Raw genomic sequence first — 27,423 nt, 5'->3', positions numbered from 1 at the left:
CACTTTGCCAACAATGGTCTGTATAGTCAAAGCTATGGTTTTTCCAATAGTCTTGTGCAGATGTGAGAGCTGGACCATAAAGAAGGCTGAGCACCAAAGAACTGATGCTTTAGAATTACAGTGCTGGAGAAAAATCTTGAGTGTCTCTTGGACAGCAAGGAGATCAAAACAGTCAAACCTAAAGGAAATTAACCCTGAATATTCACTGGAAGGACTGATGCTGAAGTTGAAGCTCCAATACTTTGGTCACCTGATGTGAAGAGCCGACTCTGAAAAAGACACTAATGCTTGGAAAGATTGAAGTCAAAACAAAAAGGGGAAGCAGAGGATAAGATGGTTAGACAGTATCACCAACTCAATGGACATAAATTTGAGCAAACTCTGGGAGATAATGAAGGATCCCTTGTCCAATAGAACTTGCAGTGATGATGGAAAGTCTGTGCTGTTCAGCCCGTGGCCACCAGCCACACGTGGCGCATGGGCAACTGAGATGTGGTGAAGGTGACTGAGGAGCTGAATTTTTTATTTAATGTAAACTTAACTTAAATTTAAAGAGCCATGTGTACCTACTGGCTACAGTATCAGACAACATGGATCTAAAGTATGCTTTCACTTTTAATTACATATTTCTGTGTTAAACTCTCACATTTCTCCTTTGTTTGAAAGAAAATTACTATAATTATAGTATGATAGTTTCTATAACACTAGGCTATTTTCTCTCAGGACATTGAAGACAGTATACCAATCATGGCTTCCATTGATACCAACGTGAAGTCGATAGTCTAACCATCATTCTTTCATACATAATCTGATTTTTCTTTTTGGCTGTTCTTAGACATCTCTTTTCCCTTGGTTTCTGCAGTTTCACCATTATATATTTTAATAGAGATTTATTTTTATTTATCCTCCTTTGGGTTTATTTGGCTTACTGAATCTTCCAGGTATCTTTAATCTACCAGAGAAGTTCTCAAAACTGTCTCTTGAAACATTGCCTCTCCCCTGTTTTCTCTATCATTTCTTTTGAAAAATCTTATCAAACACATGGTTAATCCTCTATTTGTATCCTCCAGTTTTTTTCAGCTCCTTGTAAGTTTTCCATATGTTTGTTTCTCTGTATTGCATTTTGTATAATTTCTTTGGATCTGTTTTCCAGTTCACTCTTTCTCTCTTTAGCTGCATCTAATCTGTTGTTAGACATTGAATTTTATGGTGACTTTTTTTTTTCTTTTATAATTTGATTTGCTTGCTTGGTTTGGAAGTGTATTTGGTTGGAATTCTTTGAGTCCTTCACTTGATTTTTCTGCCAAAAGTTTTGTGTTCACTTCTGTTACCTGGGGGATGCCACCAATATGGGACCATTATTATAAATAATCAACTTGAAATTTTGGCCACACAGTGTCAGCTTAGATCACCAACTTCACTGATGTCTGGCTTGAGTTGATGAATTCTCAGAGGGGCTTTTATCCTTCCCTAGTATCAGGGCTGACACGGGAAACTTTCCTGTGTGTCTGCCTACTTCTGCCTATGTTTCCAACCAGCTTTATGAATTGTCCTTGTTTTCCACTTTGGAAGATTCTCAGCCTTATGCTTACCTCCAAGCCCTGGGTGGTTGTCAGAGTGGCATCAGGTCTGTAGGACCCTGCATGGCACCCCACATCTGAAACCTGGTTTGGACCTAGGTTGCCTCCTGGGTTCCTGATTTTCTTCTGTTTGGTGCCATGTGATTTCTTTGTTTTCATGAAAGGTCTATGATATATTGTATGTTTTCTTTTAATTCAGCTATCCATCTATTTTCTTCAGAAGGGCTGTTCAGGGCATCTAATCTGCCAGACACAGGAAATAAAAGTCCTCATGGCTGTTCACTTTCGGTATCCCTTAGGTATGGCTCATCTTAGCTGAGGTTCTCCAGAAAACGGAGACTGAGGCCAGGATGAAAGTGCTGGTACTTTAATTAGGAGGTGAAGACACAGGGCAGAGAGTGTAAGAAACTGGGAAGTGGGCAAGGAGAGATGTGATCAGTGCAAGGGGAGGCATGAGCACTGGCTGCTGCTTCAAGAGGGGCTGGAATGACCCACCTTGGCAGCTGCATCCATTCAGCTCTAGGGACTCCCCAGAACAGGCTGCACAGAGAAAATGGCTCTGGGAGCACTCAGGGGCCGGGGAGAGGGAAGGTCTCTGTCTGGGCCCCTCCTAGTGCCCACTCTCCACTGATTGAGGCTCTCGTCCTCAGGGAATCGGCTGCCCTGGTTTGCATCTCTTGGCCTCTTTATGGTGCTCTGGGGTACCAAGTCGTCAGGGCAGCAGAAGTGGCAGGAGGGTTGTACTGAAGTGGTTGACAGGGGGAGGAAGGAGTGGGAAGTGCAGAGACCTGTGCATTTCTGGCCACACCTGCTGGACTGGGGTGTCATTGCCAGGCCAGGTTATGATTTCTGACAGAAGTAAAATCTCATGTTTTTAGAAGAAGTGTGAATTGATGATGTTTCCATCTTCCTGGCCCTGCAGCTCTCCTGTCATCCCGCCCTGGTGGGTGGGCCCTGGGCAAGGTCACTGGATGCTCTGGGGGTGGTTCATGGGACAGGGGTGGGATGACAGTCTCTGCTCTCTGAAGGAGAGGCTCTGGGCTGCCAGCCACCAGCCTGTGATCTGATGGGCAAGTTCAGTTTATGTGAACTGGCAGGAAGCCAGCTTTGGTGGCAGGTCCACGCCTGTCCCCTGGCCGCTGTCACTGCCCTCACAGAATCTCAGCCTCCCGCTGACACCCCAGTCCTTCCAGGGCAAAACTCCAAACTTCTGACGGGCCCTTGGCCAAGCCTCCACACATCTTTGCCCACCTTCTCCCCAGCCCATAAACATCATGCGAACCCCTTGAAGGTCCTGCATAGACATCTTTTGGCTGGGAGGTGATCACTGACCCCAGAAAACATTGCCCAGAGTTTAGCACAAAGGGGCCCCATGGCCAAACACATGGCCACCTGCTGCTGTGCTCCCAAGGCCCACGCTCGGACAGTCACCCTACTGGGGCCAGGCTGCGCCCTTCCACTGTCCAGGGGGGATGCGGCAGCTTGACCTCCAGGTGTGGGGCACAAGCGAGCCAGAGGGACAAAGGTGATGAGGGGAGGAAAACCAGGCCCCCCTCAGACCCCACACCACCGTCCGCCTGCTGATTCCCCCTAGGAACATCCTGGGGATGACGAGTCAGGAGGGTGAGGGGGCTCCGGTCTGGCCAAGCAGGAACTCTCACAACATTAACCAGCAGAGCAGAGCAGTTGCAGCAGCAGAGAAAATCCATGGTGGGTGACGGTGGGGGCTGTGCTTCTAGCAGTAATTTGTTATTTAAGGATTTTGAGTCCTATTGGCGGCAGAGATGGGGTGGACAGCATCACAGCCCTGGCTACTTCTCTCTGACTACAGAGTTAATGGCAAAACACTGCGGGTGGCAGTGTTTCTGCTTCCTGCTTCTCCCGAGTCCTCCACTTTCAGCATGGTTGGTGGGGGACTCTGGTGGCTGCTCAGGTGGGGGGTGGTCACCTGGGCCTATGGGTGAGCCTACAGCATTGTGAGGGTCCCTGTTACAGGGAGTTCATGGCCTTCTGACCACATGTTGCTTTTCAGTTATGCAGACATGTACCCATCCCACGATCAGGGCTGAGAATAACCTTCCCTTGGACGTGTGGCCCCAGGGGCCTCTTCAGGGTCACCCCCATGGAGTGTTGTTGACTGAAAAAGGGCACAATGTCAAGAGTCTTGAGTTATGTCTTATTTGGGGCAAAATGAGGACTGCAGCCCGGGAGACAGCAGAGAGCTCTGAGACACTGCTCCAAAGAGGTAAGTGGAGGTCAGTATACGTGTGATTTTGGTGAAGGGGGAGTACATGCAATTTAGCACACATTTTTCCAGAAGGTTTCTGCTAGCCATGGAGAACGGTCATCACCATGAAGGATTTTAGTGCCTTTGTAGATATGTGATAAGTGAGTGAAGTTGCTTGGTCATGTCCGACTCTTTGTGACCCCATGGACTGTAGCCCACCAGCTCCCCCATCCATGGAATTCTCCAGGCAAGAATACTGGAGTGGGTTGCCATGCCCTACTCCAGGGGATCTTCCCAACCCAGGGATTGAACCTGCATCTCTTGTGTCTCCTGCATTGGCGGGCAGGTTCTTTACCACTAGCACCACCTGAAGCCCCTTCTTATCACAAGAAACCAGAAATACTGAAGACAAACCTGAAAATGAGCAAGTTATCTGTAACCCACCAAAACAGACACATTAATTTTTGCTCATGTCTTATGTTAATTAACTCATGGTTGTAAAAATGGAGTTTGTGCTATTCTGATATTATCCCTTTTCCACTTGACTTCACATCAAGACTTATCTACACACCTGATTCTATTACACTTTTCAGTGCCCCCTTGTCCACTTAGGGCACGTACATTGACCAACATGTGTCTTGTCATCGCACACTTTTATAACTAACACTACAATGGACATCTTCATGGGGGTTTTATTTCAGGTGAGATATTTTCTTAAGCTCTGCCCACCCCAGCCACCACACCCCAAGCAAGATTGCTGGGTCAAAACGCATACCCATTTCTGGGACTTTTGCTATGACTAATAATATAATAGTAATTTACTAAGTACTATTTGTAGAGGGGTTGTGTTTAAGTTGGTTCGAAAGAGTCAAGACTCTTAGGTTCTCAGACACATCACAGATGTTCTAAAAGAAAGAAAGAAGTATGTACACAGACGAGCAGAAAAAAACACAGTCTACCATCTCCATTGTGTTTTTCACTAATTGAGCCTTTTTCTTTTTACCGTGGTTGACTTTTTTTAAAAAACTTCCATTTCAGAAGATTCACTATCTGTACTGATAATGCTCATTGGCTGACATCTACTGAAGCCTTTTTATGTTCCTGGCAGCCTAGGGGGCCCTTCCCAAGCCCAGACAGGGGCTCTATTTTAATTCAGAGCTTTGGAAACTGGGACCCGGAGGACTAAGAGGCCAAAGTCAGGTGGTGAGAAGTAGGGCGGTCTAGGGCACTGCCCCTGCTTGGTGGCTGGGCTGTGATCCAGCTGTGTTCGAGCTGGAAGCCATTCCCCGACCAGTTGGCAGGAAAGTCAGAATCTAGCCCTATTCACTAGACCGCAGGTACGGGGGTCACCTTCCCATTTATGCAAGTGAGCTCAGGGAAGGGCGGAACCCGCCCTAAAATGCAGAGCTCAGCTTCAGGTCCCTACACAGCCTGCACCCCTGAACCCCTGTACTATCTACACCCCTACACAGTCTGCACTTCTGAACCCCTGTTCCACTTGCACCCCTACACAGCCTGAACCCCTGAAACCTTGTATCTCTGAACCCCATACCCTTGAACCCCTACACAGCCCCTACCCCTAACCTGAACCCCTGCACCCCTACACTGCCTGCACCCCCGAACCCCTGTTCCACTTGCACCCCTACACAGCCTGAACCCCTGAAACCTTGTATCCGTGAATCCCTATACCCTTGAACCCCTATGCAGCCCCTACCCCGAACCTGTACCCTTGCACCCCTACACTGCCTGCACCCCTGAACCCCTGCACCCCTACACTGCCTGTGCCCCTGAACCCCTGCACCCCTACACTGCCTGTGCCCCTGAACCCCTGAACCCCTGCACCCCTACACTGCCTGCACCCTGTACCCGTATACAACCTGCATCCCTTCACCCTTCACCCTGGCGCCCCTGCACCCCTGAACTGCCTGGCCCCCTGCAGTGCCTGTGCCCATGCACTGGCTTCCTGATCCTGACCTGGTTGTACTTAACAGTGCTTCTGAGGAGACAGATGTGTGGGGGTAAAGGGAGGGAGCTTGCACGGGAATCATATTTCCCTCCGTATTTGGAACCCAAACCCTGACATGGCCCTGTTGCTTCCTGCAGGTGAAGGTTAACAAAACTCCCTTTCTGGGTGAGGCCCTCATCTCTGGCTACTGGCCAGCTCCATCCCCTCTGGAAACCAACAGGACACCAGGTTGGCTCAGATCCTGGGTGTGGTTGGCAGAAATTGGCCAGGTCATCTCTGTCCCTGAGCAAGATGCCCAGGAGCCTCTTACCTTTCACAGCACAAGGGGTGGTGCCGACGCACGTCAGCAACCACGGCTCGGACCTGAAAACAGGAGGCTGTCCTGGGTTACCCAGAAAGGCGGGTGTGGCCACGGAGTCCCCCAGGCAGAGGCAGGCGGGGGTGGTGATGGGGCAGGTGCAGAGAGCCCGGTGGCACCAGACCACGAGGCACTGGAGATGAAGGAGCCATGTGGAAATCATGAGAAGGGCTGAGCTCCCCAACAGCCGAGGGAGCCAGAAGTTGATCCAGGTAAGACCTCTTCGTTCGGGCTCCATGATGGACTTCTGACCATCTGAGCTGTGTGGGTTGAAGCCCTGGGTGTGAGGATCCAAAACAGTGGGGCTGTACCCTCATTGCGGGGCCTGGAGGGCCAGCCCATGCCAGCTCATGTCACAGCAGAGGCACCCAGAGGCCTGGCCACATCTCCCACCCAGGACAGGACAGGCCTCTCGAGAGCAGCACAGAACTCGACTAAAGGGTCAGTCTCATCCTTTACTCAATCTCGTCTTTTTATTGGAAGTTGTATGTGTTTACATTTATTGGAATTGCTGTTATATTTGGGTTTGTTTACACCTTTCTATGGGGACTTCCCTGGTGGCTCAGTGGTAAAGAATCTGCCTACAATGCAGGAGACCCGGGTTCGCCCCCTGGGTTGGGAAGATCCCCTGGAGTAGGGCATGGCAGCCCACTCCAGTGTTCTGCCCTGGAGAATTCCACGGACAGAGGAGCCTAAGAGGCTACGGTCCATGGGGTTGCAAAGATTCGTACAAGACTGAGTGACTGAACTGAACGGAAGCTATGTTTTGTTCTGATCCTTGAAAGATAGTTTTGCTGGTAACACAAATCTTCATCCTGGGCCTGAGTCTACGTCTGCCCTGAGTCCTGTGAAGACATCAGCAGCTGGTCTAGCTGCTCTTCGTGGGTTATCAGTCCCCGGCCTCTAGGGACTCAGGGACCTTCTCTGTCTCAGTTTTTCTGCAGTTTTACCATCATTCTCTGCATGTACATCTCTTGACTTAACCTGCTGGGATTCACTGAGCCTTCTGAATATGAGAGCCAGCATCTGGAAATCCTCCAGTGACATCTCCTTGGACATAGCCTATGCTACACCACCACTTCCCTCTGTGGCCTTTGGGAGCTCCCCTTCCACGCTCATGGGCTCAGCCTTGCATCCAAAAGGGGTGACCGAGTGGCTCACTGGGCATCTTCAGGGAGCAGAAGTCCTCTGCTGGGAGCTCCCTCCTCACCCTGCTCCCTGTGTGGCTGGGAACCCCACTCAGAGTCACCGAGGGTCCACAGAGCCCCTTCCCTGTCAGCCGCTGGTGCTCAGCACCACGCCCACTCCTGGAAGAGGCAGCCAATCCTTCCACATCCACTCCTTCCTCCTCTAGGGCCGTATTTCTCCTAACCGCTTATAGGACTGGCCTCACCACACCTGCATGTCCTGGCAGCAAAACATCACTCGTTCCCCAAACTGCCGCCTCGCCCATGTCTCCTCAAGTTGCTGTCACTGCTCACTTGGCACTTGCTACCCATCCTTGCCATCCCTGGGAAGCTGAGGCAGGGGGCAGTGCAAGGAGCTGAGCCCCGGCCCCAGGGTCCAGTCCACGAGCCAACAGGCGCCTGCCCTACAGGCTAGCTTTGCCAGCAGGTCCTCCGGAGACAGGCCAGGGTGTGTGGGGGTGGGGGTGTGGTGGAAGGGGGGTAGTGGGGGGCCTTCCGGGAGGCTTGTGTCATGCTTATCCCAGGACACAGTCAACGGCACTGTGTCCCCCACACACACCCAACTTGCCCACTGTGCACACAGCCCAGCCGTGAAGAGAGAGGCCCCAGAGACACAGAGCCTCCCTGGTTTGTCCTGAAAAGGCCTTTTAATAGAATCAAGAGATTTAATTTGTCACAGGCCATTTCTTGCGGCATCTAACCTCCATTAGCCAGCTAATGTCATCCAGGAGTGATGGACGGTCCTGGGACAGATGGCTGTGGCACCCAGCAGAAAGGGCTCTGAGTCCTGTTACCTCCCCTGGGCCTCAGGAACCGGGTTATTGAATCTGCGGACCAGCTTGGTTGACTTTTGGGGAGCGCTGGGCTCCAGCCGGCCCTCCCTCCCCGGGAACCCTGCGGGTTAGAGGGAAGGAAGGGTGCTCCCTCAGCACCCGGCTCAGGTGGCCCTCATCATCCCCTTCGGTTCTGAGCTCCCCCACCCCACCACCCCCACCCCACCCACACACCCTTCCCCTCACCCTGCCCTGCTGAGGATGGGGGTGCTGGAACCAGCTGGAGCGCACCAGGCTGCTGGGGAATCTGTCCGTGTGGCCGTGAGGGCAGCAGGGTGCTCCCAGGGGCTCCCTGCTGCCCAGTTTGGGGGAAGGGCACCAAGAACGTTCCGGTCTTCAGGGCAGGAGACCCTGTGTTCAATGCCACAAGGCCTGCAGGGTGGCTAGACATCTCCCCGACCATAAGAACATGGTTTATCTCCAGGTCAAATCTGAACTTTATCCCTGTTTTCAGGGAGGACAGTCACCCAGCTCCGGACGTGGATCCCAGTCATGCTGGTCAGCAGGGCAGCCCCAGGGCCAGAGCTAGATGGAGAAGAGGAGGGAGCAGGTCCACTCTGGCCCCTAGGGCATGAACCCAGAAGTGGGTGGCCGGTGCCCCTGTGATGCCCACAGGGGCACCGTGTCAGCATCTGCAGCAGCGTGGACATCCCTGCCTGGAGCCCCAGGACTGACCAGGTCGTGGGGGCAGCCTGGACGCGGCAGCTCCTGGGCCCTGCTGGGGCTCACGGGTGAGCTGCCCCCTCTCCCAGGCCCCCAAATCCTTCTACCCTGCAGTAGGGGCTCTGCTGTGTGACCCCTCAACAAGCTTGTGGGGGTTCACGGTTGGATGGCTGGGAGCAAACCGCGATGGTGTTGGTGGCAAGTGCGGCCATGGGCACTGGGTGATGGGGGTCCTGTCTCCCAGAAGGGGTCCCGAAGGCCGGCTGGGGCTCAAGGCAGGCAGCATAGATGCCAGCAGACACAGCCGGCCCAGAGGAGAACCAGGGTCCAGCGTGAGCCCAGTGGGACAGGAGGTCAAGACCAGGAGGAGCATCTAAGTCAGTTCAGTTCGTTTGTCTCCCGTCTGCTTATGAGGAGGGTTTGGGCAGCTCAGGAGAAGGGATGACATGAGCAGAGGAGTGGACAGCAGAGGGAATCTGGGCAGAGTGAAGGGAGGGGAGGGCAGTGGGGCTTGGCAGAGGTGAGAGGCAGGGAGGTGGGCTGAGGGTCTCAGGGTGGCGTGGGCCAGGCCAGCCGTCCAGAGAACCGAGGAAAACTGGGGGTTGGGGGGGGTGGGTCTCAGGCTGCTGCTGTCCATTCCAGGTGGGCTCTGACTGACTCAAAGCTGGGGGCCTGCAGGTAGGAGAGAGGAGAGTGTGGATGAGGGCTTTGCGGTATGGATTCGGGGGAGCCCTGGGTTGGAGAGGGAACCCGTGACGGTGTCCTGCAAGGTCAGCCAGGGAGGAGGCACCCAGTGAGCTCAGAGCCCCTGACTGGGGTCTACCAGGCTTGCAGTCAGGGTCAAGGGCTCTGCTGTGAGGGTGCCGTGGAGCGGGCCAGGGTCAGGTGTGCACAAGGGACGCCCCCCGCCCTGGACACGCGCAGAGCTCAGCCAGGGCAGACGGAACTCTCAGGGGCGGGGCAGGGCATGGTGGGGAGGGGCCAAGAGGAGGGGCCAGTGGGGACCTGGCAAGCACATGTCTGGGATGTGTTTTGGAAACCAGGGCACACTCTTGGCGGGCAGCCTGGTTCCTCGCCCTACCTCCAGGAGCCGGGCCTTAGCTTCCACGTCCACTGGGTCATCTGGGCAGGAGCCGTGGGCTGGTGGACAGCAGGGCGGCCCAGAGAGGACCTGACACGGGCTGTGTTCATGGGTCAGGAGGAGAAGAGGCAGGTGAGCAGCTGGGGTCTCCACCGGCCTCATGGTGACCATGGGCAAGGAGGTATTACCCTACCTACCCCATGATGGAAGGACTCAGGGCCCGGCTGACCCTGGAGCGAGCTCCCACACAGCAGAGCCGGACAGTGACCACAAGCCTGCAGCCTTCCTATGGCCAGGCCCCCAGGCCCAGCCCTGCAGGTCAGCAGGAGAGTGGGTAGGAGGCAGCCCCACGTCCTTGCTCCTGAGCCCTCTCTGGATCTCAAGCCTGGGTGTGTGGCTGCAGCCAACTACTGGTGGTCTCAGGCCTGGCCTAGCCATACCAGGGTGGCCTCCATGGGGCAGTGGAGAGTCAGAGAGGCTCACGGTGCCTGGTGCCCTGGGCAGACACGGGGGCAGGTGGGGTGAGGAGGCTCTGGAGAACCAACCCCCAGCAGGCCCCCAGAGATACTGTCATCTGAGGATCCAGGGGCTCCTAACTTTGCTACACTGGTCTGGCAGCCTGGGGCAAGAGCTCAGGGGTGCCTGGGGTGGGGTGCTGAGGTGTGTCCAGGCGAGGGCTCAGGGGTGCCTGGGTGAGGGGCTGAGGTGTGTCCAGGCGACGGCTCAGGGGTGCCTGGGGTGGGGGGCTGAGGTGTGTCCAGGCGAGGGCTCAGGGGTGCCTGGGGTGGGGGGCTGAGGTGTGTCCGGGCGAGGGCTCAGGGTTGCCTGGGGTGGGGTGCTGAGGTGTGTCCAGGCGAGGGCTCAGGGGTGCCTGGGGTGAGGGGCTGAGGTGTGTCCAGGCGAGGGCTCAGGGGTGCCTGGGTGAGGGGCTGAGGTGTGTCCAGGCGAGGGCTCAGGGGTGCCTGGGTGAGGGGCTGAGGTGTGTCCAGGCAAGGGCTCAGGGGTGCCTGGGGTGAGGGGCTGAGGTGTGTCCAGGCGAGGGCTCAGGGGTGCCTGGGGTGAGGGGCTGAGGGGGGTCCAGGCGAGGGCTCAGGGGTGCCTGGGGTGAGGGGCTGAGGTGTGTCCAGGCGAGGGCTCAGGGGTGCCTGGGGTGAGGGGCTGAGCTGTGTCCAGGCGAGGGCTCAGGGGTGCCTGGGGTGAGGGGCTGAGGTGTGTCCAGGCGAGGGCTCAGGGGTGCCTGGGTGAGGGGCTGAGGTGTGTCCAGGCGAGGGCTCAGGGGTGCCTGGGGTGGGGGGCTGAGGTGTGTCCAGGCGAGGGCTCAGGGGTGCCTGGGGTGAGGGGCTGAGGTGTGTCCAGGCGAGGGCTCAGGGGTGCCTGGGTGAGGGGCTGAGGTGTGTCCAGGCTAGGGCTCAGGGGTGCCTGGGGTGGGGTGCTGAGGTGTGTCCAGGCGAGGGCTCAGGGGTGCCTGAGGTGGGGGGCTGAGGTGTGTCCAGGCGAGGGCTCAGGGGTGCCTGGGTGAGGGGCTGAGGTGTGTCCAGGCGACGGCTGAGGGGTGCCTGGGGTGAGGGGCTGAGGTGTGTCCAGGCGAGGGCTCAGGGGTGCCTGGGGTGAGGGGCTGAGGTGTGTCCAGGCGAGGGCTCAGGGGTGCCTGGGGTGGGGGGCTGAGGTGTGTCCAGGTGAGGGCTCAGGGGTGCCTGGGGGAAGGTCAGGTGTGTGTGGCCTGCTATACCTTTGCTGTGCCTCCCTGGACACCAGCAGGTGAGGGGTGTCTGCTGGTAGAGCCTGCCCTGAAGCCGTGCAAGAAGTCCTGTCACCAGCCCCAACCAGGAGGCATCTGGTTTCCATTGGCTCCATACATCCCATTCCCTCAGCTTGGCCTCCTTGTTGATGGCCTCAGGAGGCACATATGCTCTTTGGAGGGCAGAGTTTGGCGGGGTTTCTGTTCTCTTGATTGATGCTTAGCTTCAGGAAGAGAATCCCATCTTCCCATCTAGAGGGGGCTGAAGCCCAAATGCCCACCCCCAGGACATCCTCTGGCCTGCATGCGCGCTCCTGCAGCAGAAGTCTCTTCCCTCTGGGAGGAGTCCAGGCCCTGCTTCTTTCACCCAAGTCAGTCGCCCAGGGTGGGATGCCTAGATGGGAGTTCCTTGTCTCCACAGAGGGGGCTCCTGCTCTCCCCAAATCCACACCTAGACATCATCGGCCTTGACTCTGGGGTCCATGGCCAGAATCAGGTACATGAGCCAAAGACAGAAGGATTTCTGGAAATCAATATTCATTGTAAGTGATGCCTTTGAATTTTCCACTCTCACCTCCCTCTCTTGGTTGGAAAGGACCACGATTGTCTGGGTTTCTCTGAATGCTGGTGACAGTGTCCTGAGAGTTAGTTGGCCGTGTCATCGCCTCCCTGAACAAGGGCCGACTTAATCACAGAGATAACCAGCAGGCAGGAGGGACATGAATATTTACCTCAGGCTGGCCTCTCCACTTGGTTGAGGTTGAACTGTGCCTGCCTTTGAGGACGGGGCGGGGTGGCGGGGGTCACAGGGGCAGGTATGGAGGATGGGAGGCAATCAGAGCATTGGCTTGGCTCCTTGCCTGCGCACCTGACTCTTGACCTTCTACACAGACAAGGAGACGCAGCCCTGATAGTTCAAATTTCTGCATTCCAGAAGGTCAACGCTGAGTGATCAGTGCGTCAGCAGGCATCAGCTGGAGCAGATCTGGGGGTCCAGACGAGAGATGGGAGGAGCTTGGTGAGGCCCCTCCTCACCAGGTGCAAAAACAAAGACATGTTTGGCATCTGGTCCCATCACCTCATGGCAAACAGATGCGGAAACAATGCAAAGAGTGGCAGATTTTTATTTTCCTGGGCTCCAAAATCACTGTGGACAGTGACTGCAGCCATGAAATTAAAATGCTTGCTCCTTGAAGAAAAGCTATGATAAAGCTAGACTGCACGTTAAAAACCAGAGATGTTACTTTGCCGACAAAGGTCTGTATAATCAAAGTTATTGTTTTTCCAATAGTCATGTATGGATGTAATTTGGACCATAAAGGCTGAGTGCCAAAGAATTGATGCTTTTCAACTGTGGTGTTGGAGGTTTTTCAGAGTCCCTTGGACAGCAAGGTGATCAAACCAGTAAGTCCTAAAGGAAATCAACCCTGAATATTCACTGGAAGGACTGATGCTGAAGCTGAAACTCCAATACTTTGACCACTTGTTATGACGAGTAGACTCATTGGAAAAGACCCTGATGCTGGGAAAAATTGAGGGCAGGAGAGGGTTACACAAGATGAGATGGTTGGTGGCATCAACTCAATGGACATGAGTTTGAGTAAACTCCAGGAGATAGTGAAACAGGGAAGCCCGGGGTGCTGCAGCCCACGGGATCACACAGTCAGACACAACTCAGCGACTGAACAAAAACCCCCAGGAGAGAGGGCACCAGTTAAAGAGGGCATGGGTCATCTGCCACCTTCTCCTCCCACCCTCTGACCAGACACCTCTGGGATGTGTGTCCCGGGGGACCTAGCCTGGCCTGACCTGTGAAGGGGGGTCCTCCTGTCTCCACACAGCAGCCCAAGCTGTCTCCACCGTGCGAGGCTTTGCTGATGGCCTCAGGGCTCTGTGACCTCAGGGCTCCCACCGCTTGGCGCCTAGATGACAGCAGTTCTCAAGATGTCTGCAACCACAGACTCTTTACCAACACATCTGCGGCCACGAGCAAAGGACAGAGGGGCTGGTGGTGTGGGCACTGCCTCCATCACGCTCACACCCACAAACACAGCAATGACAGAGCAGCTTGCCTTCCTCAAAGAGAAGGTGACGACCAAGTCCAAATGCTTGGTCCAGCTCTTGGCCAAAAGAGTACTCGGGCGGAAGAAGCACCGCTTTTAGAAAATGTATTTTATTAACATTTGATATACAAATGGAGAAAGAATAAATATCTCGTCACTTCACCCTGCACGACCGAGAGTGACACCTAGGACCCTAAAGGAGACGCAGGAAGGTCAGGGCTCTGGGTACCCCACCCCCAAACTCCACATGGCTCCCCACACCCACATCAGCAGTCACCCCACGTGTTGGGGAAGTTGGGCACCTGGTCTGGGGCTGGAGTGACCCTGCTCCTCTAGCCTGCTCTCTTTGCCCTCAAGGCAGGGGGGCGGGGGCACAGAGGCTTCAAGGACGAGCATCCGGCTGTCCAGCGTGTTGCTGTGGCCGTTGGACCACACTGGCTGGAAGGACCCTGCAGACAACCACGGAAGGGCTTCCCCCCGCCCCCCAACACAAGCACAGAGTACCAGCCGTCCTGAACACTGTTCTGGTGCTCTGATTCAGGCGGAGGTGAGGGGTGGGGATCACAGCCCCACAAGCCTCAGCCCAGCCCTGGTGAGGTAAGGTCCGCCTGCCATCCAGCTGGCACGGGGTTCTGTGGGGAGGAGCGCAGGGCCAAGGGCACTGCTCTGGGGCACAGGCAGGGTCAGCATCGCGTCCACTGGCCCAGGGCTGGAGCAGCCCAGGTACCAGGCCTGCCAACACTGCTGGAAACCCCGCAGGCCAAGGTCAGTAAGGATAAGCCGGAACCTCCGCGGCATCACTGGGGGCCTTGCTGCCTGCAGACGCCTGCCTCCGAATGGATCCCAAGTGAAAGCAACCCAAGTCCTGGGGACGCAGAGGCACCGGCTCACAGAGACACCCTGGCCGAGGATACACACAGTGCAGCTCTGCGGGGTCCCCAGCCTGAGATCCGGGAGGGGACACGTGTCCTTGGGCAGCCGCGGGGGCTCAGTACGCAATCCTCCAGTGAGTGGGCTGCTCACACGCCTTCTCCTCATCCCCGCAGAACCGGTTGTATGTTGTCTTGGGGTCCAAGCCCAGGATCTCCCTCTCCTCGTGAATTCGAAAGGAGAACGTGGAGACCGATGTGCCAATAAAAAACCTGCTGAGGAACAGGTTGTCACCAGGGCTGCAGCACAATCCCCCCATCCACCACCCACCCAGACACCTGCCCGGGCCCTCGCCCCAGTCCCCTCAGCCGGGGTTCCCTGCAGCCGGTCACCAGCAAGCGGCCTGGGCTCAGGACTCAGGGGTGGGCGAGCAGACCAGCCCGTCTGCACATGAGGACCCAGCCGGGAACACGGGCCATACGTGAGCAGGGCGCTCACCGGGCGTGCGCGCAGATCCACTGGTCCACGATGGCCACGCCCCCGTCCTTGTAGAGCTCCAGCTCCTCCCATGTGGGCTCGAACCGCACCATCTCAGGCAGCAGCCTCCGCAACTCCTCCAGCTCTGTGGGCGCGAGGGGGCCGGTGAGCAGGGGCCGCGGGGGGTTCACACAGCCTAGAGGGGTGTCGCACAGGCATGCACATACCCACAACTCTGCAGGGTGCAGGGGACTCACGCATGCACATGTGCCCCCGACTCTCAGACTGCAGGGGACTAGCACACGCATATACACATGCCCACGACTCACACAGGCCAAGAGGGACTCACACACACACGTGCCCACAGCAGGACCACAGGGTGGGGGACGAGGACAGAAACACGACCCCACTATTAACCCAAGCACGAACAGATGGACAGGAGCCAAATACCCTTCCTGACGGCGTCTGTGGCCACGAACACCTTGTCCAGCTGGTGGGCCTTCATGAGGCTGCGGATCTTCCGCACGGCCCCGTCCAGGCTGGGCACGTCCTCCCGGTGCCCCCAGATGAAGTCTTTCCTCCTCAGGTGGACGCCCAGGTATGGGCCCCCCAGCGAGGAGCCCAGCTTGACCTGGCCAAAAAGGACCAAACTGGCTGAGCTGGTGACAAGCAGGCGGGATTCAGGGCCTGACGGGGTCTGTCCCTGGACTGATCACCAATGTCCTCAGGTTTACGCTAGGACAGGGCTCCCTGCTGACGAGCAACAGCTCGGATAACTGGGGTGCAGGGCCAGGAGCCCTGTGATGGGCAAGCACGCCCCCTTCAGACCCTTCCTAACGTTTAAGGGCTTAGTTGTGAGGCATCTCAAGAGGGAAATGCACCCCACTCTCAAAGATTATGAGGGCGAGGAGGGTACCTTCATCCGGGTCCAGTCCTCCTCGAAGGGGATTCCATCGGCCACGTCCGTGGAGTTGAGGTACCTGCTCCTGAACTCATCCCCCACCGCCCGCAGGTGCCTGGCGAACACCATGCTGCGCCGGGTCTGCAGGAAGACAGGCCGTGAGCCCGGCACCAACCCTCCTTGCCCGCCACTCCCTCTTGTCCCCAGAACCCCCTCATCCATCCGGAGTCCAACCAGAGGACAACGAGCGAGCTAGGGCCTCAGGCAGGTTGGCCACTGGCCCACGGGCAGTGCAGCGGATTCAAGGTGGAGCCCACCATTCGGACGGTCAGGAGCGTCCAGGGGGCGTGACCACATCGGCCTGGTATGCTCCGATGGGCTGTGCAGGCCGACGCTGCAGCTCTCTCTCCTCCCAAGTGTCCCCGTGGCCTGGGGCCCAGCTCTGGCTAAGTGAATGTGACTGGCAGGGTCAGGAAAGTGCTGAAGGGTCACCACCCTGAAGGGCTAAGAGGCACAGAACCCGTGTCCACATGATGACAATGGCCCTTCTGTGATTCTGAACCCACCCATCAGGAGGCGCCCGAGTCCAAGGAGCAGGGCTCTCACTTGGAGGCCTCTGCCCTGCCCAGGCCCCACTTCTATTTCACATCAACAACAGACAAATGTCCCTGCTAAGAGTCAGTTTTGGTACCTGTGGGAGGGTGGGAGCTGTCCCAGCAACCCACCCACCCACCCCGATGTTTCTGGCCGAGCCCCGGACAGGCCAGGTGTGCCGACGTCACCTGGGTCTCCACCTCGTAGCCGAGGGCTCTTCTCAGGTAATGTCTGATGCTTTTGCACTGGGCCTCCATGGGCAGGACTGCACCTCTTTTCCAAACCAGACACCTGATGACTAGGCGTCTCCACCCCAGAAGGACAGGAGAAGGCCTCGGCCCACCTCCAGCACCATCTGTCCACCACAGCCAGCACCTCCCCGTCAAAGCAGAGCCCAGCTCCCCTGTCCAGGACTTGAGCAGACAGCACCCACTTCCCATGGCTGAGCACATGGGGCCAGAGCTCTCGTCCAGGCTCCCAGCACCAGCAGCAGGGACAGCCAGCGCAGGAGGAGGGCCTGGGACGCCCCAGCCCTCTCCCGGGAGCACCTCCGTGGGCAGGTGGGGAGCACTCGCTGGCGGGCCCACCGCCAGATACTCGGCCTCACTGTGTTAGGCAGCAGGTGGACACAGGAGCTGCTGTGTGTGTGTGCATGTGTGTGTGTGTTGGGGAGTTGGGGGGGAGGGATATGTTTCCCAAACCACACGCATTCACAGAGACGCTCGAGGCAACACTCACGTCCCAGTACTCCTTCCCACCGTAGTGGTCGTGGAGGAGGTTCTCGGCTCGGTCCAACATCACAGACCTATTTTTAAACAATAGAAAAAGGTCTTTATGCCCATGTGTTCCACTGACCACCGTCATGTGGGAGGGCCCTGGGCCAGGGAACAGTCCAGGACAAAACCTGAGCAGGTCCAAACCCTGTAGGGTCAGCTGGGTGCATGAGGGCAAGTCTCTACTGACCCTCTCAAAGGCAGCCGCCTGCAGATGGCTTCTGCTTCCTCAGTGGCTCTAAACATTCACAGACTCTCTCCTGCCCTTGCCACTGAACTACCTCAGCAGCCAAGCTCACTTGTGACTATCAATGCAAAAAAAACACACAAATACACAAAACAAATAAAACTAGCCAACAGAATCCAGCAACACACTAAAAGAAAAACACAAATGACAAATAGAGTTCATACCAGGAATGCAAAGCTGGTTCAACGTTAGAACAGCTATGGCTTAACTCGCACTTCTGGGGAAAGGGCAAAGCCAAAGCACCACGGCTACCCCAAAGGAGTGCGTGCATGCTTACTCCTGCTTCTAAGGATCACCTTAACGAAAGAGAATCCTTGTCGTGTGTGTCTTTCTCCGGCCAAAAGCCAGGCCCCCTTTTCGGGGAAGTGTCAACTTGATCCTTCAAAGTGTGGGGCAGAAGAGGCTGCCCACCTGAGCTCATCAAGCAACTTGAAGAATCCTAACACGCAGAGAGGACCCTCCAGAGCAGGCCACATCCACTCCAGCTGGCCCCTGGGCAGGACAACCCTGGAGAGGGTGGCTCCCAGATGCCTGGGTGGGGGACACGGGTGGGGTGATCAGAGGCTCCATTTTTAAGCCAAAACAGATCCTTAGGGGCTCAGAGTTAATTGTGCAGACTGAAACTATAAAAAGTAGAACAAGAAAGAATTTTTAAGAATACTGAAATGGTAAAGATTATTAAAACATCTACTTCTGGTTTACTGACCATGCTTAAGCCTTTGACTGTGTAGATCACAACAAACTGTGGAGAATTCTTCAAGAGATGGGAATACCAGACCAACTTATCTGCCTCCTGAGAAATCTGCATACAGGTCAAGAAGCAACAGTTAGAACTGGACATGGAACAACAGACTGGTTCCAAATCAGGAAAGGAGTACATCAAGGCTGTATATTGTCACCTACTTATTTAACTTATATGCAGAGTACATCATGAGAAATGCCAGGCTGGATGAAGCACAAGCTGGAATTAAGATTGCCGGGAGAAATATCAATAACTTCAGATATGCAGATAACACCACCCTTATGGCAGAAAGCCAAGAAGAACTAAAGAGCCTCTTGATGAAAGTGAAAGAGAAGAGTGAAAAAGTTGGCTTGAAATTCAACATTCAGAAAACTAAGATCATGGCATCCGGTCCCATCACTTCATGGCAAACAGATGGGGAAACAACAGAAACAGAGACAGACTATTTTTGGGGGCTCCAAAATCACTGCAGATGGTGATTGCAGCCAAGAAATTAAAAGAGGCTTGCTCCTTGGCAGAAAAGCTATGACCAACCTAGACAGCATATTAAAAAGCAGAGACATCACTTCACCGACAAAGGTCCATCTGGTCAAAGCTATGGTTTTTCCAGTAGTCATGTACGGATGTGAGAGTTGGGCTATGAAGAAAGCTGAGCGTCAAAAAACTGATGTATAGTGTTGGAAGTATAATGCTGGAGAAGATTCTTGAAAGTCCCTTGGACTGAAAAGAGATTCAACCAGTCCATCCTAAAGATCAGTCCTGGGTGTTCACTGGAAGGACTGATGCTAATGCTGAAACTCCAATACTTTGGCCACCTGATGCAAAGAACTGACTCACTGGAAAAGACCCTGATGCTGGGAAAGATTGAAGGCGGGAGCAGAAGGGAACAACAGAGGATGAGATGGTTGGATGGCATCACCAACTCGATGGATGTGAGTTTGAGTAAGCTCCAGGAGTTAGTGATGGACAGGGAAGCCTGGCGTGCTGCAGTCCACGGAGTAGCAAAGAGTTGTACATGACGGAGTAAATGAACTGATCTGAAATATTATTTAAAAAAAAAAAAACCACATAGAAAGCTTTAAAGAATAAACAGGATAACAACTCTGAATATATAAAAGTTTAAAACTTCTGCAGAGAAACAAATTGGCAAAATATGTAAATAGATGCTTCAAAGAAAATCATTTCAAAAGAGCTTTTCAACATGGTTTTACTCTGAAATCAAAGAAACACAAATGAACATAGCAGAGGTCCATCCTCACTCATCCTCTCCAAAGCCCAAAGCGCCCTGCCCGGGGCTGCGTGGGGACCATGGCTCGGTGGCCACCACTCGGAAAGCAAGACCCAGCTTCTGTTCTGGGCAAAAGCCTGTGTCCTCACTCCCCCATGACTGTGCAAACACGGTTCCTGTTTGTGATGGCAAAACCTGGGACCAGTCAAAGGCCACCAACTCAGGCAGGTTCCGTGAACCCTCTTTCTCTGTGCGGAGACAGGTGCAGAGGAACATGGCAACCTCTGCAGTGACCTCATGGGTCTCACCTCACAGAGCCTCCCAAGGGGTACCAGCAAGTGGGAGACAAAGACAGGACACTCCACAGAGAACACGCCTGTGATGTGAGCACATGTGTGCTTTACAGGGAGATGGGCGTGAGCGCTGGGTGCAAGAAGAAGAGTTCTGGAAAGATGAGAGGATATGGACCCAGTGGTGGTCTGGGGTCCCTGTGAGAACAGTTTCTGAAGACTCCGTTTTACGACAAGACACAGCATAGCCTGCAGACGCGTGTATCCCACCCCGCCAATGGCCACGTGGGGTTCTGAAGCAGCTCTAGGGGCCTGGAGAGCATGCTTCAACCCTGCCCTGGCCCCGGGACCCCCACAGGCAGATGGCCATGCCTCTCTAACTTCCCGCCCTGGGATGGCTGGACTTATCTTCAGCTTTTCTCACTTGCTGTTTGCTCCTCGTGATCACCTTTGCTGGAGGCAGCAGTGCTTTTTGATTTTCACGGCTCAGTTGTGCTTCAATTCTGAATCTGCACAACCTAGCTTTTCCAATGATCGACTGCTGAGGGGTATAAGGGCTCCCTGGTCTGGGGCTCACAGGAATATTCCGGAACACGCGTGGGATGCTCCTGCAGGCACTTAGGGTCACAAGCCTGCCCCCCTCTGCCTGATGTCCCCTGCGCCCCCAGGGGTCTCCACCTCCTTCTGCCCCTGGGGCCCTTTTTCCAAGACGCAGTGGGCTGCGTCTCTCCTCAGGTCTAAGGGCAGTGTGTCCCCCCTGAGCACAAACAGGGTGTACCTGATACCCCCGACAATGTACACAATTGTGTCTTTTGCTGCATCTGCTCCAAGGCTGCCTGCCCTGTACTCAGGGGCCTTCAGGAGCGCTGTCTGCATCTGGGTCCTACAGGACAGGCTGCAAGTACCCCTCTCTGTGGTTTGTGTCCATTTGTTAACAGTATCTATTGGCAGACAAGCCTTATTAAACTTCAGGGTAACTGAACGTATCCATCCTCTCTTTGGTTAGTGCTTTTCACATCTTGAATTATCTGTGTGGTAGGGGTGCCCCCCCCCTTATCTGGCCTCACGTCTCAGCAACCTAACCCTAAGCCCACTCCCTCCCACCAGTGTCTCTTGAACAGAAGGAGGGATCCCTGGGCACCAGTCTCTCCTGGGCTCAGATCCCCTTACCTGCAAATGGGACAAAAAAAAAAAAAAAAAAACAACAAACCCTGCCCCACAGCCCAAACTTCAGCCAGATCTGCTTTGGAAATGCAGTTCTAGGACTTGTATCACAGGGTCCCAAACCTCTGGCAACCTTGTGCCTCTTCCTCTCTTGGTGGAGATCGGACCCACCCAGCAGAGCACGTGTGCCCATCTGCATTTTGTTTACACAGGCCCAGGGGGGATCGGCCTGGCACCCTGGCACATGGGGCAGTGCTGGGACAGGCAGACCTTCCAGGCCCCAGAGAGCAAGGAAGGGGCTCAGAGCCTGCTGCAGGCTCAGGACACTGATGGTGGCTAACGGGAGGGCTGGCTTTTCCGGGTCCCCGCGTCCCCCACAACTCACACCTGCAGGGAACTCCCCGGGCATGCTGGAACCAAGCATGCACCTCCAGAGCAGCTTCCCTCACACACCAGACCCTGGGACTCGCCCGAGACCCCGTGTCCCTTCCTGCTGACCCTCTGGTGCTGCCCAGGGTGTGTGTGTGTGGGGGGGGGGTAATGTATGTGTGGGGGGGGGGTGTGTGTGTGTGCCTGGTTTTCTGCTTCAAAGAAAGCCCGGGCGTGCAGACAGACTTCCGACATGAGAAGCCAGGACCAGCCGCCAGGGTGCTGTGTCTAGGCTTGAGCTGTTCCTCTGACCTCTCAGAGCCCAGCTTTGTGAAGGCCTGATTCAGGAGTGACGCCCCGACCCCGTCCCGAGGGGAAGGGCTCCTCCTCCACCGTGAGCCTCCAAGACCAGCTGCAGGCCGCCCCAGCCCCCTGTTCCTCAGTGGTCACTCACCCCGCTCCTGTCCTGGCCCTGACCCTGCTTCAGCCTCACCACCCCACAGCCCTCATCCCCGTCCTCTCCTCCTGCCCCCCGCCCTCGCCTCTCCCCGCCAGCTCAGACGGGACCCCGGGGCAGGATCTGGGTGTGAATCTGACTGCACCACCCACCAGTGGTGGGACCAAAGACAACCCCCCACCACACACACCAAGGTCAGGCTCAGAGCACACATGCCCCAAGCAGTACCCAGAAGACAGCAGGCGTGGCCGCCCCACCCGGGAGTGCTCCCGCAGGTGATCCTAGGGGGTGCTCCCTGGATCCTGACCGCCAGGCCCCCTGGGGGTGGGGGAGGGCTGAGGGCTAACCCTCCAGGGAGTGCTCCTCCCCCCTGCCACGAGCCGTGCCAGCAGCATGGCACACACAAGCATACACATGTACCAGCCGGCACCCAGCGACCCCGCAGACACTCACCGTGCAGACGTGTTTCTCAATAGCACAGGCGCGATGATGGAGGCCGATCCCTGGACAGACAGACAGGAAACGTTTAAACCCCTCGTCTCTTCGTAACCCCAAAACCATCCTCTGGAAAATAAGACCCACGGCACCCCGTCAGTGTGGTGTGTTCGTCCATGGGCAGGGAGTCAAGTCCAGATGCACAGCCTGACCTGGAGAAACTCGGCTGGTTCCTATGTGAAAACTTGGTTGTGATCGCAGGTAGCGATAGTATGGAAATTTTTAAAGAAACCACAAATGTCATCTCATCTGATGAGACCATTGACGCTCTTTTCAGGAACCTGGATGGTTCAATGACGGGAAAACAAGGCGGCCCCAGAGAAACCCGGCGGAAATAATGCTTTGTGTCAGGGCCCGTTTTGATGTAACTATCCTCAAAGCAACTCTGCTCTCAAGAGCTCCTAGTCACGCCAGGTCTTAGAACCACATTACTCTGGTCCTCTGCTGGGGTAGGTAGGGAAGGGGGCTGTGGAGGCTGCAGGGGGAGGAGACGACGGGCAGCACTTCCCCAGGCAGCTCTTCTGACAGCAACGCAGTCTGGGGTGATGACATCTCCACGAAGAGGTTCAAACGCATTACAAATGGAAACGGATACTCCTAAACAGCCTGAGTCCCCAAATGCAGCAACGAGAGCCACCCTGGACGTGGGCCGTGCCCGTGGACCTCCCAGCGGTACCTGTAATACTCGTGCTTGTCCTGAGAGTACAGTGGCGGCTCGATGCAGGGCCGGCTGTCAATCTTCTCCTCCCAGGCCCCCTCCTTCCAGCCTTCCGCATAGCCTTGCAGGACATAGACCTGGTCGATGAAGGGCCCGCCAGACTCTGGAGGAGACAGGACAGGTGAGACGGGGACCTCAGCCCAGGTTACCGGGACACAGAGAATCACCCCGTACAGAACAACACTGTCTTCCCAAACGGGACTGGAGAGAGCTTGTAACAACAGAGACGATGGAACAAGGACCTCGGGACGTGGGGGTCCATGGGACAGGAGGGCTGCCAGGGTGGGGACGTCCAGGCCCCGCAGCTCCTCTGGGCCCCACGCTGCCCTGACCTATGACAGCAACTGGGCCCTCTTCCCTCTCCGGCTACACCCCCCTTCCCTGGGGGCAGGGCCGGTCCTCTGGCCTCTCCTCTTCTGGGCTCTTCCTCCTCTGGCTCCCTCCCCATGGTGCCTGGAGCCCAGGTCACGCTCCTTCCCCAGGCCCCTGACCAGCTGTCTCCTCCAGGGCTCTCTCTTGACCCCTGTGAGGCCATCAAACTGCAGCTCCCCAAAAAAGATGCCTTCCCAGGCCACGCCCACCACCCAGACCCCATACCCCTTCCAGCTTTCTTGTCCTGTGGCTCTGGGGCTTGCCCCAGAGCTGCATGTCCTCACCACTGACTTAAGCTCAGCCTCCACTCTCCAATACAGAGGCCAGGAGAACAGGGGTCAGTACCCCTCTCACCCACCGCTCCCCTCACACCTAGAGCCTCCCGCCCACCACCCGGTGCTCAGTGAAGAGGTGTTCACAGGTGGAACGACGGAGCCTGGGAGTGGGCATGCCACAGCGAGAGAAACCCAGGGTCATCCACATTCATTCAGCTTGGGCACTAACGCCCAAAGCTCAGGGGCTCCTACGGCAAGGCAGGGGTGGTGACACCGGAACTGAGACGCTGACGCACCCACGGCACAAGGCCTGAGGGTCTTCTGGGGTGGCACCCACGCCTGTCCCCTCTGCAGGAGGAAACCTGAGCGGGGTCAAGGCTGCCCTCTTCACACTGTCACCCGTGGGCTCAGTCCTCACCCTGCTGCCCAGCCCAAGGGATGAGGCTGGCAGAGCAGCAGGAACCACACCTGTCTGCCATCACTGAGCCCGGCTCGTGGTCGACCGCGCCCCACCAGCAAGTCAGGGGCCAGTTCCCTGGGGGCCAAGCCCCGTGCAGACCAAGACCAAGCCTGCCCCCCTGGGAGGAGCTGAGTCAGACTGGACATCCCAACCCTCCTCGGATAGGGAGGCCGACCTCCAGCCTCGGGTCTGCCTTTCCAGCAGAAGCCACTTCAAGGCTCCAGGCCTGCGGCACCCATGGTGCTGACCTTAACAGGGAAAACGTCTTTGGGCGACAGGGCCCAGGGCGCGGCGAGAACAGAACCTGGTGAGGACATGTGGGCCTGTCCCTGGCGGGAGCAGTGACTCTCAGGCTCCCAGGCCCTCAAACAGCAGAAGTCCCACGACCGCCGCTCAGGAGCCGTGACTTGCTCTTCCAGGCGGCTCCAGGGACGTGGGGCAGAGATGAGCCTATTTAAGTTCATGTCTCCTAAACAAGGTAGCAGTGTGCTCCAACTCCTTTATTCTAAGAAATCATCAGCTCTTCTCTCTTAAAAACATTACAACAGGAACCCTGAATAGGACTGAACAAGGCAGGACATGGCGTTACATGTCTCTGCCAACACACGGCCACCACCACTCATGCACTGAGCCTTCCTTCAGGTAAGAGTGGCCTGCACAGAAAGGGAGGCCTGCAGTCCAGCTGGGACGAGGCTGGCCTCCAGGCAGTGGCCTCCCCATCGCAGGTCCACTTCACCAAGGCGGCCCGGGGTTTTAGAGGTGAGGGGACACATAGCTCAGATGCTTCAGATCTATTTCCCTAAAAAACTACGAAAAGACCAAGATCACTAGTAGTGGGGAAAACAGAAGCAGGAAGCAGGGCCCCTACATTAAGGCCTGAGGGGAGACAGCCCCGCTGGCCAAGGTCTCTGGCCTGGCCGGACGGTCACACCAGAACCAACGACCGCCCGGCCCCAGTTAAAGGACCACCACCCGCCTCACCTGCGATGAACTGCTCATACTCAATGACGGGGATGTTTCTGTTGAGACTTGGAAGGTCAAAGAAGTCGGACCAGGGAATCCGGACCTGGTGAATGTCGGGGCTCTGCCAGTGGTAGAGGCGGCCCCAGGGGGGCAGCACCAGCACCCACTCCTCCGTCTTCAGCAGAGTCTTCAGGAGGGAGGCGATGCGGATGTAGACATCTCTACGGAGGTTGAAGCCCTCGGGGGGATTGACATCGTACAGAAGGTACCTGGCAGGGTGGGCAGGACAACAGTGCCTCAGGGCCAGGGCTCTGCACGGAAAACCCAACCGCCCACATTCACAGCCTGGCCCCGACACCAGGCACCATCAGTATTTCTGGTCTGTAAAGTGGAGCCAGCAGCCCACCCATTTCTATAAGACCAGTTACTTAAAGAGCCCTGGAGTAGGCACAGAAAGCATCTTATCATCTGTTTAACAATCAGCAATAATTCATAGCTAAAACCAGCAGGATGTCAATGGCTAGAATCTGAGCCCTCATCCCATAGGGGTTCTCAGTCTTCCTGGTCTATGGACCCCTGCACATTCTCAATAATTATTACATTCTCAACAATTATTGAGGACTCCCAAAGGCTGCTATTTATGTGGGTTAAATCTATCAATAATTCCTGTATTAGGAAAAAAGCAAGAACTTATTTATGAATTTCCAGTATATTCAAGACAAAAATCATCAGTGAGAAGAGTATCAGTGTTTTTAATTTCTGCAAGTCTCTCTTCAGTCAGGTGACACCTGTACTCTCCTGTCTGCTTCTCCATTCCCTGTGTTATGATACCACAGGTCAGGCGGTCTCTGGAAACCCCCAGAGTAAACTCACGAGTGTGTGCAAAAGGCAGACAGCATCCCAGTGTTTCTAGGAAAATGACCTGGCACCTTGGGGGTCTTTGAGCACCCAGAGAACTGCTGCCTTATCCACAGCGAGACTCCCTTACACAAGACCCAGAGGTGACTCCTGCCTCTGCTATGGCCTCACCCTCCCTTCTCTGCACCTCCGTTTGCAAAAGTGACCATGCTGGAATGCTTGGCCCGGGCCTCCAATTCCCCAAAACTGCCAGTCTACCGTCTGTACACCCTGCACCCAGCAGTCTGTTTTGGGTCAGGCCCTCCTCCCTCAGTAACAGCTGTAGGGCACAGACGCTTGTTTCTTACTCCTGAGATTTATCTATAGAACAACCAGCATCTGTATAGGGCGGAAATTCTCCTGCAGATAAACAAGTCTGGGCTTTCTTAAGAGCCAACCCATTCGAGCATTTGATTCTGGGGCTCCTCGAACGCCAGGCAACACTCCGTATCAACTAACTGGGGCCCCCTCCCTGCCCCCTAACGTGGACCCTAGCCTGTCCTTCCAAGGGACTCCGGGAGGCCGCGGTCGCCAGGCGACCCTGGCTCGCGTCCCCAGGCCAGGGCGCCAAGGGTGTAGGGCAGACCGAGGCCCCACTGCTCCGCACCCTGTCTCCAAGCCCCGCCTCCCGGCCCTGTGCTCCGGGTCCCGGTCCCAGCCCCGCCGATGGCGCGGGCATGCGTTTACCGTCTGCGGGACGCCGCCCCCGACAGGATGTCGGCTGCCGACTGGCCAGGCCAGAACTCGTCGCCGGAGGCCGAGGCCGACGGCCAGGATGCCGCCCAGAGCAGCAGGAAGACGACGGCAAGCGCCGCCATGGCCCCCGGCGGCCACGCACTTCCTGTAGCCGCGCCCCACCCCCGGAAGCGCAGCGCGCCCTCGCCGAGAGCGTCTCGCGTAGCCACGGCAACGCCACGGTGCCCACCTAGCGCATGCGTCTTGCGTGATCCCGAGTCCGGACATTCCTTAAAACTTGCTGAGCCGCGGGAGCTGGGGCGGGGCCGGGAGGAAGGACTAACGGGCGGGAGGCCGGGGCCGACCCCTGGGCGGGGCCGCGCTGAGGTCCTCCCGGTAGTTCGTGCGGGGCGGAGATTAGGGCGAGGTCGGGGGCGGGGCCGTGAAGGGGGCGGGGCCTCTCAGGACTGCTTGGCTCTGCTGCCTCCAGGGGCTCCGGACGCGAAACCGGTCAGCGTGCCTTCTGCGAGAGGGCTAGCCTTAGGCAAGCCCCAGGCCTGTACAGCTGTCCAGGTTGGGTACCTGACCCACAAATCCGCCAGGTCCGCTGCGGGTCTTGAATTCGCGTTGCTGGGCAGTTTCCCAGATGACAGGATTTCTCCCAAGATGGGAGGTGCGGCAGGAGGCAGGTGGGGCGGGGGTGCCAGATGCTGGGCTGGGTGTGATCTCACTGGAGAACGACAGTTCGAGGGAGCAGAGC

The 27,423-nt window shown here is 56.3% G+C and overlaps 1 protein-coding gene across 1 annotated transcript; it reads right to left on the bottom strand.

Moving 5' to 3' along the window:
- Window positions 1-13,790: 13,790 nt before the first annotated feature.
- POFUT2 (protein O-fucosyltransferase 2) lies at window positions 13,791-26,842 on the bottom strand. Its single transcript, XM_043874677.1, has 9 exons — window positions 26,676-26,842; window positions 25,110-25,360; window positions 22,980-23,124; window positions 22,262-22,372; window positions 17,277-17,343; window positions 15,960-16,085; window positions 15,494-15,674; window positions 15,065-15,188; window positions 13,791-14,838 (listed from the first exon to the last, which is right to left on the bottom strand). The coding sequence occupies exons 1-9, from the start codon at window positions 26,804-26,806 to the stop codon at window positions 14,685-14,687; spliced, it is 1,290 nt and encodes a 429-aa protein (XP_043730612.1). The 5' UTR covers window positions 26,807-26,842; the 3' UTR covers window positions 13,791-14,684.
- Window positions 26,843-27,423: the final 581 nt, after the last annotated feature.

The sequence above is a fragment of the Cervus elaphus genome, chromosome 19 (genome assembly GCF_910594005.1).
Source record: "Cervus elaphus chromosome 19, mCerEla1.1, whole genome shotgun sequence".
In the NCBI taxonomy this organism is placed as follows: Eukaryota; Metazoa; Chordata; class Mammalia; order Artiodactyla; family Cervidae; genus Cervus; species Cervus elaphus.
The sequence above is the reverse complement of the archived record's forward strand: the minus strand, read 5'-3'. Positions and strand labels throughout refer to the sequence as shown.

Bases quoted from the DNA above. Each gene is read 5' to 3' on its own strand.
- POFUT2 (XM_043874677.1), bottom strand. From the start codon at position 26,806: ATGGCGGCGCTTGCCGTCGTCTTCCTGCTGCTCTGGGCGGCATCCTGG. The intron at 23,125-25,109 runs GTGAGGCGGGTG...TGTCTCCTCCAG, and splicing joins GTATGAGCAGTTCATCGCAG to AGTCTGGCGGGCCCTTCATC. The intron at 14,839-15,064 runs GTGAGCGCCCTG...GTTCCTCAGCAG, and splicing joins TGGATCTGCGCGCACGCCCG to GTTTTTTATTGGCACATCGG.